The following is a 14,550-nucleotide window of genomic DNA, read 5'->3' on the forward strand; positions in this document are numbered from 1 at the left end:
ATAAAAATGCTTTTTACAATCCATGTTCAAAAACTGGAGACCAACTTACAAGTTCAGTTGCTACGCATTGATAAAAAGCAAAAAAATTAGATCTGCATCTATGCTATGCTTAATCCATTTCTTTGCACAAACTTTAAACTGTTGAAATAGTATTAAAAACTCAAAAATTAAACAGTGAAATGAAAGGAGTGGACCTAGCTCCCTATTTTAAGAGTGGGGAATCGATGAAAAGATTTGTAAATAAAAGAATCAGCATTTTAATTCACCACTCTAATCTTAACTTTGTCAATAGGCTTCTAATAAACACATTAAGTTGTAAAGTTCTCTCCTTTGTTTCAATATTTAGTAACAAAACACATTGGTTCTGTATTATTGGGTAATTTTAATGATACCCATCTTTACACTGCACTCTATTTGTGAGATGTAAGCTCACATACCCAATTATTGCTAATTAAAATAAAGAATCTATTGCACTTTCCCTCCTTTTTTACATTTTAAATTAAGATACTATTTCTCAAATTAATCTTTCCTACTAAACAAAGAAAAGTTTGTCGTCACAAAGAAGCTACAAAATCCTAATCATACGCAAAGACACCACGATCCAGCTCACTGAATTTAATCTTCTCTACGCAGGTAGTAGGACAAGAGTAAATATCTAACAGCCTCTAAGAAGGCTCCTTCAAAATAGGTTGCTATAGTGCAGAGATATTTTGGAAAGACAGAACCATGCATGTATGTATGATATATTTCTAAAATCCAGATTAAGGTGGAATCATTCCTAATTAAGTCTCCAGGTATATTAATGATTTTTAATCTGCAAAGCTGTCAAATATTAACTTAATATTTGTAAGCTTACTGCAATAATATAGTTGGAAATTCAAAAGCAATTATAAGCAAAACATGTGGACATCAGCTTCTCTCCTCTGTGCTTTTTTGGAGTATTTTAGGTCAATGGTTGCAAAGAACATTAATTCAGGATTCTGGGTAAAGATGATACTAATTTTAAAATATTTATGGTATAAAGTGTTCATTTCTAATACTAAAGTCTACATATACAATTTGCTAACTATTTGATTTTTTTTTTTTAAATAAGCTTTTCAAGTTGACATTTGTGTGCAGAAAGTGGTACTGTGTGCACTGTGCACTCATTCTATGGTTACTCCTGGGGGAATTCTGCACCAAAAAATTTAAAATTCTGTGCACAATATTTGAAAATTCTGCATATTTTATTTGCTAAAATAACCCAATATAATCATGACAGTTTCAAATATTTTTGTAATTTATTTCAAAATACCTGTCAGCAAGTATGTTTATAACAATACAGGCACACAAAAAAAGATTCTGGTAATTTTTTTGACAATTTGTTTGTTCATTTCTTGCCAGGCATATTAATACATAACTTTGAGTAATTCATTTAAACTATAATACAGAAACATATTTCCTGCACCTGTCAGAAGCAGTGCAAAGGCTTGGGGGAGTCAGGGGTAACGACGGAGCCTTGAGTGAACTTTGTGGTTCCTGGGTGTGTGTGTGTGGGAGAAGTATGGAACAGGGTGGGGGGGTTGGGGTAGGGTAGGAGGGATTGGTAAGGAGTTGGGGAGCCTCCCCCATGCAGACCCTGGCTAACCCCTAATCTCTCCCATGGACATCTGCCCCATCCCCACGTGTCCCTGCACCCGCATGTAGTAATCCCTCCTCCCATCCCCATGTATTGCTGCACCTAGTCACCTCCTGCCCACTTGCACCTCCCTGCCCCCATGTGGCCCTGCAGCACTACTCCCATTGAGCTCCTGGCTTAATGCTGTCACCCCCTCAAGCTTCTGAGCCCACACCCCAACATATCTCCCTTACTAGTCATTCTGAACTGGAGTTTGTACCCACCCCCACCCCCCGCCACTAGCAGACAAGTGTGTCCCACTCTGTCTGTCCGTTCTACCCTGTCTTCGCAAGCAGCGTAATCTGATGAACTTCTGCTCCTGGGGGAATTCTGGGCTACTGTGCACAATATTATGTTTCCTGAAAGAAAATACATTCTGCCCAAGTGCTGCAGTTCCGCCTTTTGCCCACCAGAGGACACTGTGGTGCCAGAAGAGCCTGCAGCCAGCTGCATTCATGCTGCTGGCTGTTCTGGCACACAGCAGCCTTACGTGGGTGAAAGGCTGAACTGAAGCACTTCTTGGGCAGAACGTATTTTGAGTAGGAAAAAAAATCTGTGACTAGACTTGAATTCTGCACATGCTCAATAGCACAGAATTCCCCCAGGAGCATATGGTGTACTATGTTTCAAAGTCAGGTACACCCTACTATCAAGTAGATGCAATACATCATCTTAGAATTACTTTACCCCATTGCTGGCTGGAAATTCGAGTCTAGATTCCCCTAAAGCATATATTAATTTAATCCATGGTGATTTTCTGCAGTTGTGGCATTCTTTTAAGCATATTGCCGCTGAATTAGAAGTGAACAATGCTAAGCAGATTTGGAGATAAAAACCCATTCACTACCATGAATTCTATTCGCTACTCTCTCTAACAGAGGTTTGAAATACCCAAGGGTACACATTGGTGGTACTTTTTTAAAATTTGATGGAAAAAGAGTTAAGTAAGGTTGCCAATTAACTTTAATGGTTACCAGGGTGGATAAAAATGATTTAAAACAAAATCAAAGTTCAGATTTTTTGATAAAATGCTTTTTGAGGAAAAAACCTAAAGATAGTTTTAATTAAGATACTTTACAGCTCAAAGATATCTCATCATGGAATGGGGATTATAAATTCTAATTCTATAGTATGAGACAATGAATTCCTGTAATGTTTAAGAAAAGTTTTGAAAATGAGTTCCAATAGTTTGTTGATTAGGGACCCAATCTTATGGAGTTCCAGGGGCTTCTGTATAGATTACTTAGGTTAGTCTTTCAATCTACCCAATGGGACTCAGTGCTCAGTCTAGAAGCAACCATCAGAGATGCTTACTTTTACAGTTCTCAAACTGTGGATTTGTCTCTCCAGAGATAACATGCTTGTTAACAGCAAACACGTTTTTAAATAAATAAAAATAAATAGAGGTGAGAAATAACAGAGCTTAACCCTATTGTCCCTCTGTAAATTTGTGTACACAGAGTCAATCCCTTATCTCTCTCTAAAAGTGCAAAGTTTCAAAAATTTCAATGAATAGAAAATTGTTGGGGGCAGAATTGATCTGGACAAGGAGAAGTCTGGAGACAAATGTGAAGTGAGGGACAGGCAACAGAAACAAAAGTGAAACTGTTTGGGCAGCATATTACAGAAGTCTTGAGGTCTTTCCGAGTGTAGTCTTCATTGATTTGAGATCTACCACAGCATTCTCTCGCTAGAAGGGAAAACCTATAATTACAGCAGGCCATAAAGAGACCCAGTTTTGGAATATGTTAATGAAGTACCTTTATGGGTAAGACAGGCATGCGTGCAAAATGCAAACAGTGTAACAAAGAAATGCAAGGCCTGGCTGCCCGAAAGAAACAACATCATGTGAGGTGTTCCTTCTCGGGAGGAAGCTGCGCTGAAGATGATGAAAGGAATGTGTCTGAACATGCAGAATCTTCAGATTGGTAAACTTTTTTATTTCCTACTTCTTTCTTAAGGACTGCCTGTCTTCCTTTTGGACTATTCTTGAATTCTCATGTTTGAGCCAAAAATATAGTTGTTCCTCTATGGTACTATCATTGTAAATGCAGTTGTGATAAAAAATAAATAATTGAAATGGCAGATCTTCCTTTTACAATTTCACTTTTAAACTAGTACCGAGTGTCAGTGAATGCAATGAGTAATACTAAATGAATAGTACGGTAATAAAAATTAAATAACTGCATTGACATTTTGTTTAGGAGAATCCATCCTCAACATACAGGATTCTGAAGACTTCAAGATCACCATCATTTTCTATAGTTTTAGAGTTATCAGTCAATGATAGTGTTTCAGTCACATCATGTATGTCACATAACCACAGTATATCTCACCTGTAGCAAAAAGAAAAACAATCTCTATCATCCAGAAACAACCATAGATAGATAAGTTTGTGATAAGAACCAGCAGATTACAAAAAGAGGTAACTGATGAAAAAATTGCCCAGTTTGTTTATGCAACAAACTTGCTTTTCTGTATGATTGAGAACCCACACTTCATTAACATGGTTCAGTCATTAAGACCAGGATACAGTCCACCCAACAGAGCAGATGTCGCAGGCAAATTGCTGGATAAAGTGTATCAAAGAAATTGAGCAGTGTGCAAAAGATCTAGAGGGTAAAATTGTTACCCTGAGTCTTCTCCACAATGATCCGGTTGTATGTGCTTGTGTAACAACAGAAGAAGGGAATGTTTTCCTTAAAGAAACAACCGATACATTAGGAAATGCACACACCGCAGAATACTTAGAAGTAGCAGCAGTAAAATCTATAACAAACTGTGGAAAAAAATTCAAAATGTCTAATACACAGCTTGGTCACAGACAATGCTGCAGATGTATCCAAGATGAGAAGAAATTTAGAAGAGAGTCCCAAGCGAATAAAATATGGTTGCAGTGCGCACTTGATGCATCTCCTAGCCGAAGACTTCAGTGTTCCAGAAATAAAGGCTAATGTTGTTGAAATTGCAAAATACTTCCATAACCACCACTTTGCAACAGCTGCTCTGAAAAAAGTGGGAGGAACCAAGCTAACTCTCCTACAAGATGTGTGATGGAACTCAGTAGCCGACTGTTTTGAGCACTATATCAAGAACTAATCTGATGACAGTGTGTGAACAAAATAGTGAAAAATATAGATGGCAACGTTCTCAACACTGGGCTTAAGAGAAATGCTGAACACGTGCGGAGTACCTGGAAGCCTATTTCTGTAGCCTTGAACAAAATAAAGGGAAATAGCTGTTTTATTGCTGATGCTGTTGAAATTTGGAAGGAACTGAGTGAGATCTGAAAAAGAGAAATATGCAATGACAGAGTTAAATTACAAGCATGAAAAAACGAATGGGGCAAGCACTATCTCCAGCTCATTTTCTTGCAAATATTCTCAATACTTGTCACCAGGGTCAAACCTTAACTGCTGAATAAGAGGAGTTGGCTATGATATGGAGATTCAGCAACCATCCCTCCATAATGCCAACTATAATAAACTTCAGAGCTAAGGGTGAAGCATTCAAGATGTGTGTTTGCTAATGATGTTTTAAAGAAAGTCACATCAGTGAACTGGAGGAAGTCATTTAAGTACTTGGATTCAGAGACCGTTGAAGTGATAATCTCACTTTTAACAGCAGTAGCTTCTTCTGCTAGTATAGAAAGAATATTCTCTCTCTTTGGACTAATTCATTCCTAACTGAGAAATCGTTTGGGAGCTGGAAAAGCAGGAAAGCTTGTTTTTCTTTTCCAGATTACAAACAAAAGGGAAAATGAAGGTGAAGATGACTGAGTTAGGTGCAGAAGCCATTATTTCCATTTCTCATGTTGGCTGACACAGTCGAAGCCTGAGCAATGTAGCTTTGTGGGGGCCTCTGGGGCATGGGGCCCTAGGCAACTGCCCTGCTTGCTATCCCCCAACGCCGGCCCTGGCTTTTAAGTATGCAGAAAAGCAGTAGCTGTGGCACAGATGGGCCATGGAGTTTTTGTTGCATGTGTGGGGGGTGTGAGGGGGGAACCTCAGAACAAAAGAAGTTTAGAACCCGCGTTATAATAGGCATAAGATCGGTGCAGTGAAAATATAGTATTTTAATTATTCAAATACGTAGTAAAATTCAGCTTGGAAACTTAAGAATTACATTAGAATTGAAAAGATACTTTAAGTGCTAAGTCACTGAATTCTGTTTTTATGTAAAATGATTATTAGTTAACAGAATTTTAAGCTAATCTTTAAGAATAAAAAAACGTACATCTTACCTTGTAAACATAAAGGTATTCTCTGAGGAAGGTCCCTTGTTGAGCAGCAGGCTGTTTGCTGTCATTGATCAAAATATGCCGGAAGGCAGACACAGCATTATCAAGCTGACGAAGTGTAAAAGACTGACGACCAATTGTGAAGTTAATATGATCCTCTGCAAGAGACCAACCTTTCCCTTTGTAAACTTGCATGGCTTGACAATAGCAACGCAGGGCATGTTTCTTCTGCAAGAAAATGAAATTGAAACTGAAACTGTTCCTCAAATATTACTACTGTGTGATTGAACTAATTCAATTTTAATGTTAGCAAACAGAGTCAAACAGAGAAATCATTGAAGATTTTAGTTCAACTTTTTTTAAAAATTGTTATTGAAGGTGGGAGAGCAAAGGGATACAACACAATATCCAGTCAGCATTAACCCAGAGGTGAACAGAAAGATTGTTGCTATAACAACAGTACTGTTGTGACAACTGGGCCTACAAACTGTAAAAAGTGAGTGTAAATTCATAACGTCACAATAATGTATAACAACAAACGTGAATGGGAAAAGATGCAAGAAAACCAGACAGAGAAACTGGATTACTCTAAACCAAAAAGGCCATATTGGTATAATCCAAGGACTGCTGAAATTATGTTTGTTAGACAGATGACAGATAGGTAGAGCCAAAAGTTAAACTAGAATTGGTGTGTTGGACATCAGGCCTAATTGTCGGAAAAAAATATGAGGGGATGGGGTATTCTACCCATCGCTCCCCCCAAAAAGGATGATTGGAGGGAGCAGGGAGAGAGAGAAGAACTCTCGAAAGAACAAAAAGATCAGAGGAGAACAGATGGAGGCTACTGAAGTAACATCACTATGATAGCTGCCATCCCCACTAATTCCTGGGATCCCAGATTTCCATCATCCTGATCCTGAGAAGTGTCCTGACTAGACCAGACCAGACTAGAGAGCCAGATGACTTCACCAGCCCCAGCTAAATCCCCAAAACCTCCTGGGATTAAAGGACTTCAACACAGCAGCTCATCTCAATTAACTTCTCCCCCCACCCCGCCAAAGGACATTATTGCCACCTTTAGCAGCATCTAAGAGACTGTCAAACAAGGGGGTGTGTTCCTTTAAAAACCCTGTCCAGCAAAAAGGAAAGAGAATAAGGGGTGCTGTTAAAACAAAAGCCTTATTTAATACTTCACAGTTCATATGCTTGAACTGATTCTCCTTCCTTACTAGATCTTTAATAAAATGTTCAAAAGATTTTTAACTAGGTTTTTGCCATGCTATTAAGCAGACTGAAGTCTCTGTGTACCAAACCCTGGAACTCACTTAACAATGTTTAATGTTGGACAATGACTCGTTTATAGTAACGCATCTGGCCTTTTCCATCTAAGTTAGCACAGCAGTACTCACTATTAAATCTAAACTCTAATGCAATACATTTTAAAATATCCAGTATGGCTACTATCTTGATGCATGCATGCACTCGGAAGTGCTAAAATACTGGAACATACACTCCAGGAGCTGTTCATATGCCTAAAGGTCAAATCTCTCTCCTCTCTTTTATGACCCTAAGTACCTCACAACTAATGTATTTATCCTCTCAATACCCTGTGATGTATTATCTCCATTTTACAGGTGGGAAATGAGGCTCGGAGGGCCTAACGCCTTGTCTGCACTTAAATAGTATAGATATACACCTGGTAAAACTATGTTGGCAACCCCGCTAGTGGAGACACAGCTTATATACCAAACCAAATACGATAGAATGACCAAGGACTTTTTTGCTGGTATAACGGCATCTACACTACAGCGTTTGCCAGCTGTGTAATTTTTTTCATACCTCTAACAGACCTAGCTACACCAGTAATACTATTTTCTAGGGTACATCTACACTACCCACCGGATCAGTGGGCAGTGATCGATCCAGCAGGGATCAATTTATTGCGTCTAGTCTAGACGCGATAAATCGACCCTGACCACTCTCCGGTCGACTCCTGTATTCCAACTCAGTGAGAGGTGGAGGCAGAGTCGACGGGGGAGCAGCAGCAGTCGACTCACCGCAGTGAAGACACCAGGGTAAGTCAATCTAAGTACATCGACTTCCGTTATGTAATTCATGTAGCTGAACTTGTTTAACTTAGATTGATCCTCCCCCGTTGTAGAGCAGTTCCCAGTAACTTGACCACAGTCACAGAGGAAGTCTGTGGCAAAGCAGGAATTCAACCCAGGTCTCCCAAGCTTCTGTATGCAAGAAAATTTTCCAAGTGCCCTAAAATACATGCCTAGATACACTGGGATGTGAAAGAGAGAACATGAGCCTTAAAGATGAACTACAAAGCTAAAATATAAACTGAGGTAAACTAAGTTTTAACACCCTTAAATAACAAGACTATTGGTGGAATTCAGCACTCCAGTAAGCTAACCAACCTTTCTGAAATTCTCCCCAGGACATAATTCTGGGATATCTTATGTTAACTAAAAAGGGACAATGAAAAAACTGGAAAAATATTAGTATTGTAAGCCATTAATTTCTGTCACCATACAGCAGAATTCCAGCTTTGGCATGATCCCACATCAAAGTCAGAAAATCCCACATACTATGGACCTATTCTTTAGGACTGATTCAACTGCCAATTAAGATTCAAAGTAGATAACAAAAAACAACTGATCAATGTCTGATCATGAACACGTCTTTAAAGTAGTGATTATCAATTTGTGGCCATTTCTTGGCTGCATCAACACATTGTAACACCTTGCTTTACACCTAATAGGCCAGTACCACAAATGGGATTTAAAAATTAAAAACTTTTAAATGTTTTACTTTACAGACATGAAAGCTGTGATACTTCTATTAGGCTCAGAGTTCCTGGGGAGGTCATGACAAACCATGACACTACCATTAACACTAGGGGCCTGACTCTTATCCCACACTTGCTTTCAGTTCAGTGGAGTGACTTCAGATTTATACCAGTGAGAGCAGAAATAAGGCTACTGCAAAATTCAATGTGAATGTCACTGGAGCCACAACACTAATGAAACAGTCACTCCAAATTTTAATTGGTTTAGTTGTCCTTCACTATTTTGTATAAATTCTGATCTTAGAGAAATGACTGTTTTATTAAATTTGCAAAACAGATGTGGAGTTCTGATTAATTTGGGCTCTTATATGCAGTCCAAGCATCTGACACAACTTCCTGTAAAGTTGATTACAATAAGTACATTTTGCTGGCTATTATAAATGACACTGAAGTCCAAATGATGCAGTTTCATTAGCTCTGATAGCACATACAGCAATCAGCCTAAAATAAATGGTTTCAGGCTGGGCTGATTTCCATTACACTGCAAATAAAGTTAGGTTAAACATACATACTTGAATATATAAAATGTAAAAATCTTGAAATACCAATATATGTCAGAGCACAAATTTAGACCTGCAGCTCCATCTACAGACCAACAGAAAAATATAGCCACTATACACCCTTTGGAAAAAAGCCAAACAACTACGTGCTGAGCTAGATTGACTCCCAAATTTTACCACCTTCTTCCAGTAGAACCGTGGGAACTGATCCCTAGCAATAAAAAGGTGAACACAATCCTCACAGAAAGACCAACAATGGCCTTCCAGCAGCTCTACCAATTTAGAGAATTAGCAGCTCTTTAGATGACAGCCTCTGCTGGAGGAGCTCCTATGAAGTTCTAGTCCCAAACTGAACCCTACCTTTCCATAACAGAAGTCTCAAAAGAGGATGATGCTATTGTACAGAGTGAATCAACCAATATTTTAAGCTTATTCCAAAATCTGTTCAAGAGACAAGATCAACTTAACCTTGTAATACTAATCAGTTTAAAATAAATCAAGTTTGATAGCACATCTTTAACTAGTTTGCTCTGGAACTGATTATTTTTAAGGGGTTTTTCTACTCACCTATTGAAGTTTATAAAGGTTTTTTCCCCTGCTAAAGAGAGTATAAGAGGGGGCTCAAGAGCACCTTCTACCTAAATTGCTGAAAGAGCAACTGAACAGCAACCAAAATGCACACTGGTTATACACAGTGTTAAGTACATAAAGTGAATAAAGTATTGGTGGGGGGTGTAGTATTTTTCCATTGGCTTTCAATTATAGCTATCCTCAAACAAATGTGATTTTTCAAGTTGGCATCTTTAAAATGTTGATTATTTAAAGTAAACTTAAGCTGGTGCACTAAAAACTAAGAACTATACATATTACACATAACAAGTATGATTGCATAAAGTCATGCAAAAATGACACTAATAACCCCATTTACCTGACATTTTAACTATGATAGTTTGGACTGAAATAATGGGACTGATCTTTTAATATATTTAGGGAGGGGAAATTGTACTGGTGTATGGAGGAATCCTAACAAGCCATGTTGTTGTCTGTTTAGTACTGTAGTAGGTGGTACACTGTGCAGCTGGAGGGCCTATCTGCCATTAGGTGTGGAGCAGCAAACCTCTGTTGGAGAGTCAGATCCTAGAAAATGCAAAGCCCAAGCAAGCTGGAGTCACACTGATTAGAGAAATAGAAAAACTGTGGGTTTCATTAAGCTCATCCAAAAATGGTCATATAGGGCAGTGCTTCTCAAAATCGAGCCACTGCTTGTTCAGGGAAAGCTCCTGGCAGTCCGGGATGGTTTGTTTACCTGCCGTGTCCACAGTTTTGGCCAATCACGGCTCCCACTGGCTGCAGTTCGCAGCCCAGGCCAATGGCCAGCGGGGAAGCAGCACAGACCAAGGGATATGCTGGCCGCCGCTTCCCGCAGCCCCCATTGGCCTGGAGCGGCAAACCGCAGCTAGTGGGAGCCGCGATCGGCCAAACTTGCGGACGCAGCAGACAAAGAAACTGGCCCAGACCGCCAGAGGCTTTCCCTGAACAAGTGGCAGACCGGCTTTAAGAAGCACTGATATAGGCGGTCCCATAAAGAGCATTTCAGGTGGTAAAACTACTGAGATTTTAAAATAAAAAAATCTCCACTATTGTGATAACAGTTTGGTCCTATCGCTAATTAACACAGAGGGGAAAACCTACAATAGGAAGAGAACCTTGCTAAGAAAGAAAGATTCTGAAAGTTGCTCAAACCCACATTGAAAGATATTCAAACATACAGTTTTATATTACAAGTGGAGGGTAGTCAAGACTACTTTCCTTCATATCTTCAGCTGAAGCAGGACCAAAAACCAGTTAAAGATATGCAGAGAAGAAAAACAGTTTCATTTTGTAACTATTTATACATACATATACCAAGCGCAGAAACAGCTGCTGCTCTTAATATTGTATTGAGACAAATTTTTCCCTCCTCATTTAAGATGACCCTACCACTATCGAGTATTTTGATCATTTTTCATTATTTTCAACAATCAGAACGGAGCAGCTTTTTAAAAAAAATTCTAACAAGTGCTGAGTTCAGGGCTCCATCTTCCTTTCAACAGTTCACTACAATAACAAAACCAAAAGCTAACATTCTAGGTTCTAAGTGTTTAACAATCAGCTACTACATGGAGGAGGAGAACCCCAAACTCTAGTCTTGGCAGATAATATGAAGGGGGAGTTCATCTTCAAACTTTGGTTTTAAAATACAGTTTTAAGACTTGTGATAAGAAATTATACATAAATTTTTACATTTTTTTAAAACGATTTCAGTTTTCCTTTAAAGCCCTAATCCTACAACTGGCTGCATGCAGGCAAAGCCAGAGCCTGCCCCTATCAGACTTCAATGAGGCTCCGCTGTATCCATCTGCACAGAGCCAGTTGCAGAACTGGGGTTTCCACAATACATGTTTCAACTTTAAGAAGTCAAATTTATTATATTAACCTAAACTTAAGGTAAATACAGTCACAAGAAGCTGGAATTGAAAAAATACATGTTAAAGTGCAAATGGTATAAAACTGCATATGTGAATTTAACTAATTAATAATTAGTTCAACAGATTTAAAAGAGGAAGTATTATCAAAGTGGTTAAAACACAGGCTACTGTCAAGGTAACGGTTTCCATTCCTAGCTCTTTTACTAACTGCTATGATACAGTAAATCTTTAACCTCTGTGACTCAGTTTCTCCATCTGTGAAACAGGAATAGTCTTAATTAATTGTTTAAGGAGCATTTGAAGATCAGAAGGAAAGCGCTATAGAAATGAGGATTACTATTTAAATTTCATCCAGGGTAATGATCAACAATCACTTTAGACATGGATGTTAAGTGACCGCTTTGTTCAAGGCAGGCTGAATTTATTTGGTAGTCAGGAAGGGCAATGTGATCAATATTATATGATTTTTGTATGATAATATCCACAGTGGACTACAAAGTCTCAAGTTATTTTTACCCAAAAGCATGACATGGAATTTGCTGTTTTTAACACAGTTCAGATTAAATACAACCTACAGTCCATATTTTTTCAGAATATGAAATACACTTACCTGTCCTGCTTTGCTGTACCTATGGCCAGCCAATATCATATGAAAGGCAAACTTTCTAACCATAGGACTTTTCATGTTTATAAAACAATGTGCAGCCTGCTCCAACAGAAGTGCACTGCGAAGGTCAGAATCCTATTTAAGGGGAAAAAATCATTAATCTCAAATTTGAAATATACAAATGAAACCAGTAATAAAAGTGTAGCTATACTCACTAATACAAATTCTTAAGAGATAAGGCTCAGCTGAAGAAGACTTTAAAACAGTACAAAAATAAAAATCACATTACTGCTCATTGGAAGACTTATCATAGGCAACATGTTCCAGTTTGTTGATCCAGCCGCACTTTGATCCCTCCTGCAAGCATTTACAATGTGATCAGGTTCCCTGTCCTACACACCTATGAAGGCACACACACAATTTTGAAGAAAGTCCATTATGAAAAAAAATAGTATATCTGATCATTGTTTTCTGTACTTTACTTGCAGAATGGGAGTGTACAAGATGGAGCCATGAATATTTTAATCTATTGGTTTTCTGAATCTTATGACATAATCAAATACAGTGTGTCCTCTGACTTGCGTCGGACGCCACTTACATCAGACGCCAATTACGACATTTTTCAATTGACTCTCCGTTTCACCCCACGCTTGATTTGCATAAAGTTCACTTGAAATCACTTCCTGGTTGCATTATAATGATATGCAGCTGGATGGGATTGCTTCTAATTGGCTTTGAGGCAACAGGGTAGCATGTTGCTGGGTTTGGTTGCTACTTGTTTTTGATTGGCTGAGTCCGGGGCTGGGAACCAATTAAAGCTTGAACAGTCATAGGCTGAGCCTCAGCCAATCAGAAAGCTTGAACAGTAATAGGCTGAGGCTCAGCATGTGTGCCCTTCTCCCTGGCTTCCTGAGGATGTGTTGCAGGCATTCTGAGTAGCATATGAGAGTTTACATGTTTATTTGAATGCTGTTTACAAAATACTGTGTACAGTAAATACACTGATGTTGCAACATTAGTCACCTATAATTCATTTAGTACAAAAATCTGGATTATTGTGGCAAAAATAGCTTATCAAGCCTTGGTTCAGGAACCAATTCACACTTCATACCATCGATTCCTATAGGAAAAGCAGTTTTGACTTACAACATGTTGACTTACAACACAATTCTAAGGAACAAATTGTGTCGTAAGTCCGAGGACTCCCTGTATTGTTCAAGAAAACCACTGGCAGACCCAATTCCTGAATCCCACTCCGGAAGTAAAATAAAAATTTACTGTAATCCAAAACAGCAAGCATATTAGCTTCTTATTAGCATGATCCTTGCTTCCAGAGCCAAGGAATAACTGTATACAACAGTGGATGTGGCCCCATCACAAATACTTACAGAAGGAATCAAAATGGAACTGGATCAACGGCCAAAGAATGCTACCTATAATAAATAAGGAAGTTGAGAAGCCTTCCTTATATAGATATAACGGAGTTATTTTCATCCTTATATTTGTTATAGATGTTACAACGGTTAAATAGATTTAAATTATACACATGAAAAACTGTTTTATTAAGAAATACTAAAATTGTTCTCATCTGAGCCTCATGTTTACAATAGTTATTTCAAGGTGAGTACAGCTACGCTTTAGAGACCCTCTTCAAAACTATACAAATCCACTAGCATGGGTAATTCTACCTTATATACAGCCTGTTACTTTATCAGTGACCTAGAAAATACTGAAACAGATTGATATACAAAGGATTGACAAAACATGTTTATTTCAACACTCCCAAAGCCTTCAGCTACTCAGGCAGAAATTTCTAAAACTTACCATTCCCATCCAAGTGAGCTGCTGCCATTTTTTCCCCCAGAAAAATTAAAAACAAGAATGTCAGCTTTAATACATTTTATTTTAACATAAGAACAAGTATAGAAATATAAGGTGCAATTGTGGCACTGAATTTATCTGAAAAAGTTGGCAGTAAGTTTCCCAACCCATTTGTTTAATCCACTTCATTTTGACACCTGAGTTGTCATTGTTTTTAAAGCTAGCAAGAAAAGCAGATCTCTGATAAACAGCACCCATTGCATATTGTGGGTACAGTCATAAATCATATACCCAAGAGCACACAATTACATTAACTGAATTTCACCTAACTGGATGCATGAAATAGAGTCACAGATAATTTGTGTGGCAAAACCAATCAATCCCAGAAAAATCAGTGATT

General features: G+C 38.3%; 1 protein-coding gene across 1 annotated transcript in view; it reads right to left on the reverse strand.

Moving 5' to 3' along the window:
- Positions 1 to 14,550, reverse strand: part of TRAPPC8 (trafficking protein particle complex subunit 8) — a 166,646-nt gene that overhangs the window by 55,638 nt on the left and 96,458 nt on the right. Inside the window, exons 12-13 of the mRNA XM_075062021.1 lie at positions 12,333 to 12,464; positions 5,901 to 6,125 (exon numbers count right to left, since the gene is read on the reverse strand). Coding sequence (XP_074918122.1) covers positions 5,901 to 6,125; positions 12,333 to 12,464 — 357 coding nt within the window. The remainder of the gene's footprint in view (positions 1 to 5,900; positions 6,126 to 12,332; positions 12,465 to 14,550) is intronic.

The sequence above is a fragment of the Chelonoidis abingdonii genome, chromosome 2 (genome assembly GCF_003597395.2).
Source record: "Chelonoidis abingdonii isolate Lonesome George chromosome 2, CheloAbing_2.0, whole genome shotgun sequence".
Taxonomy (NCBI): Eukaryota; Metazoa; Chordata; order Testudines; family Testudinidae; genus Chelonoidis; species Chelonoidis abingdonii.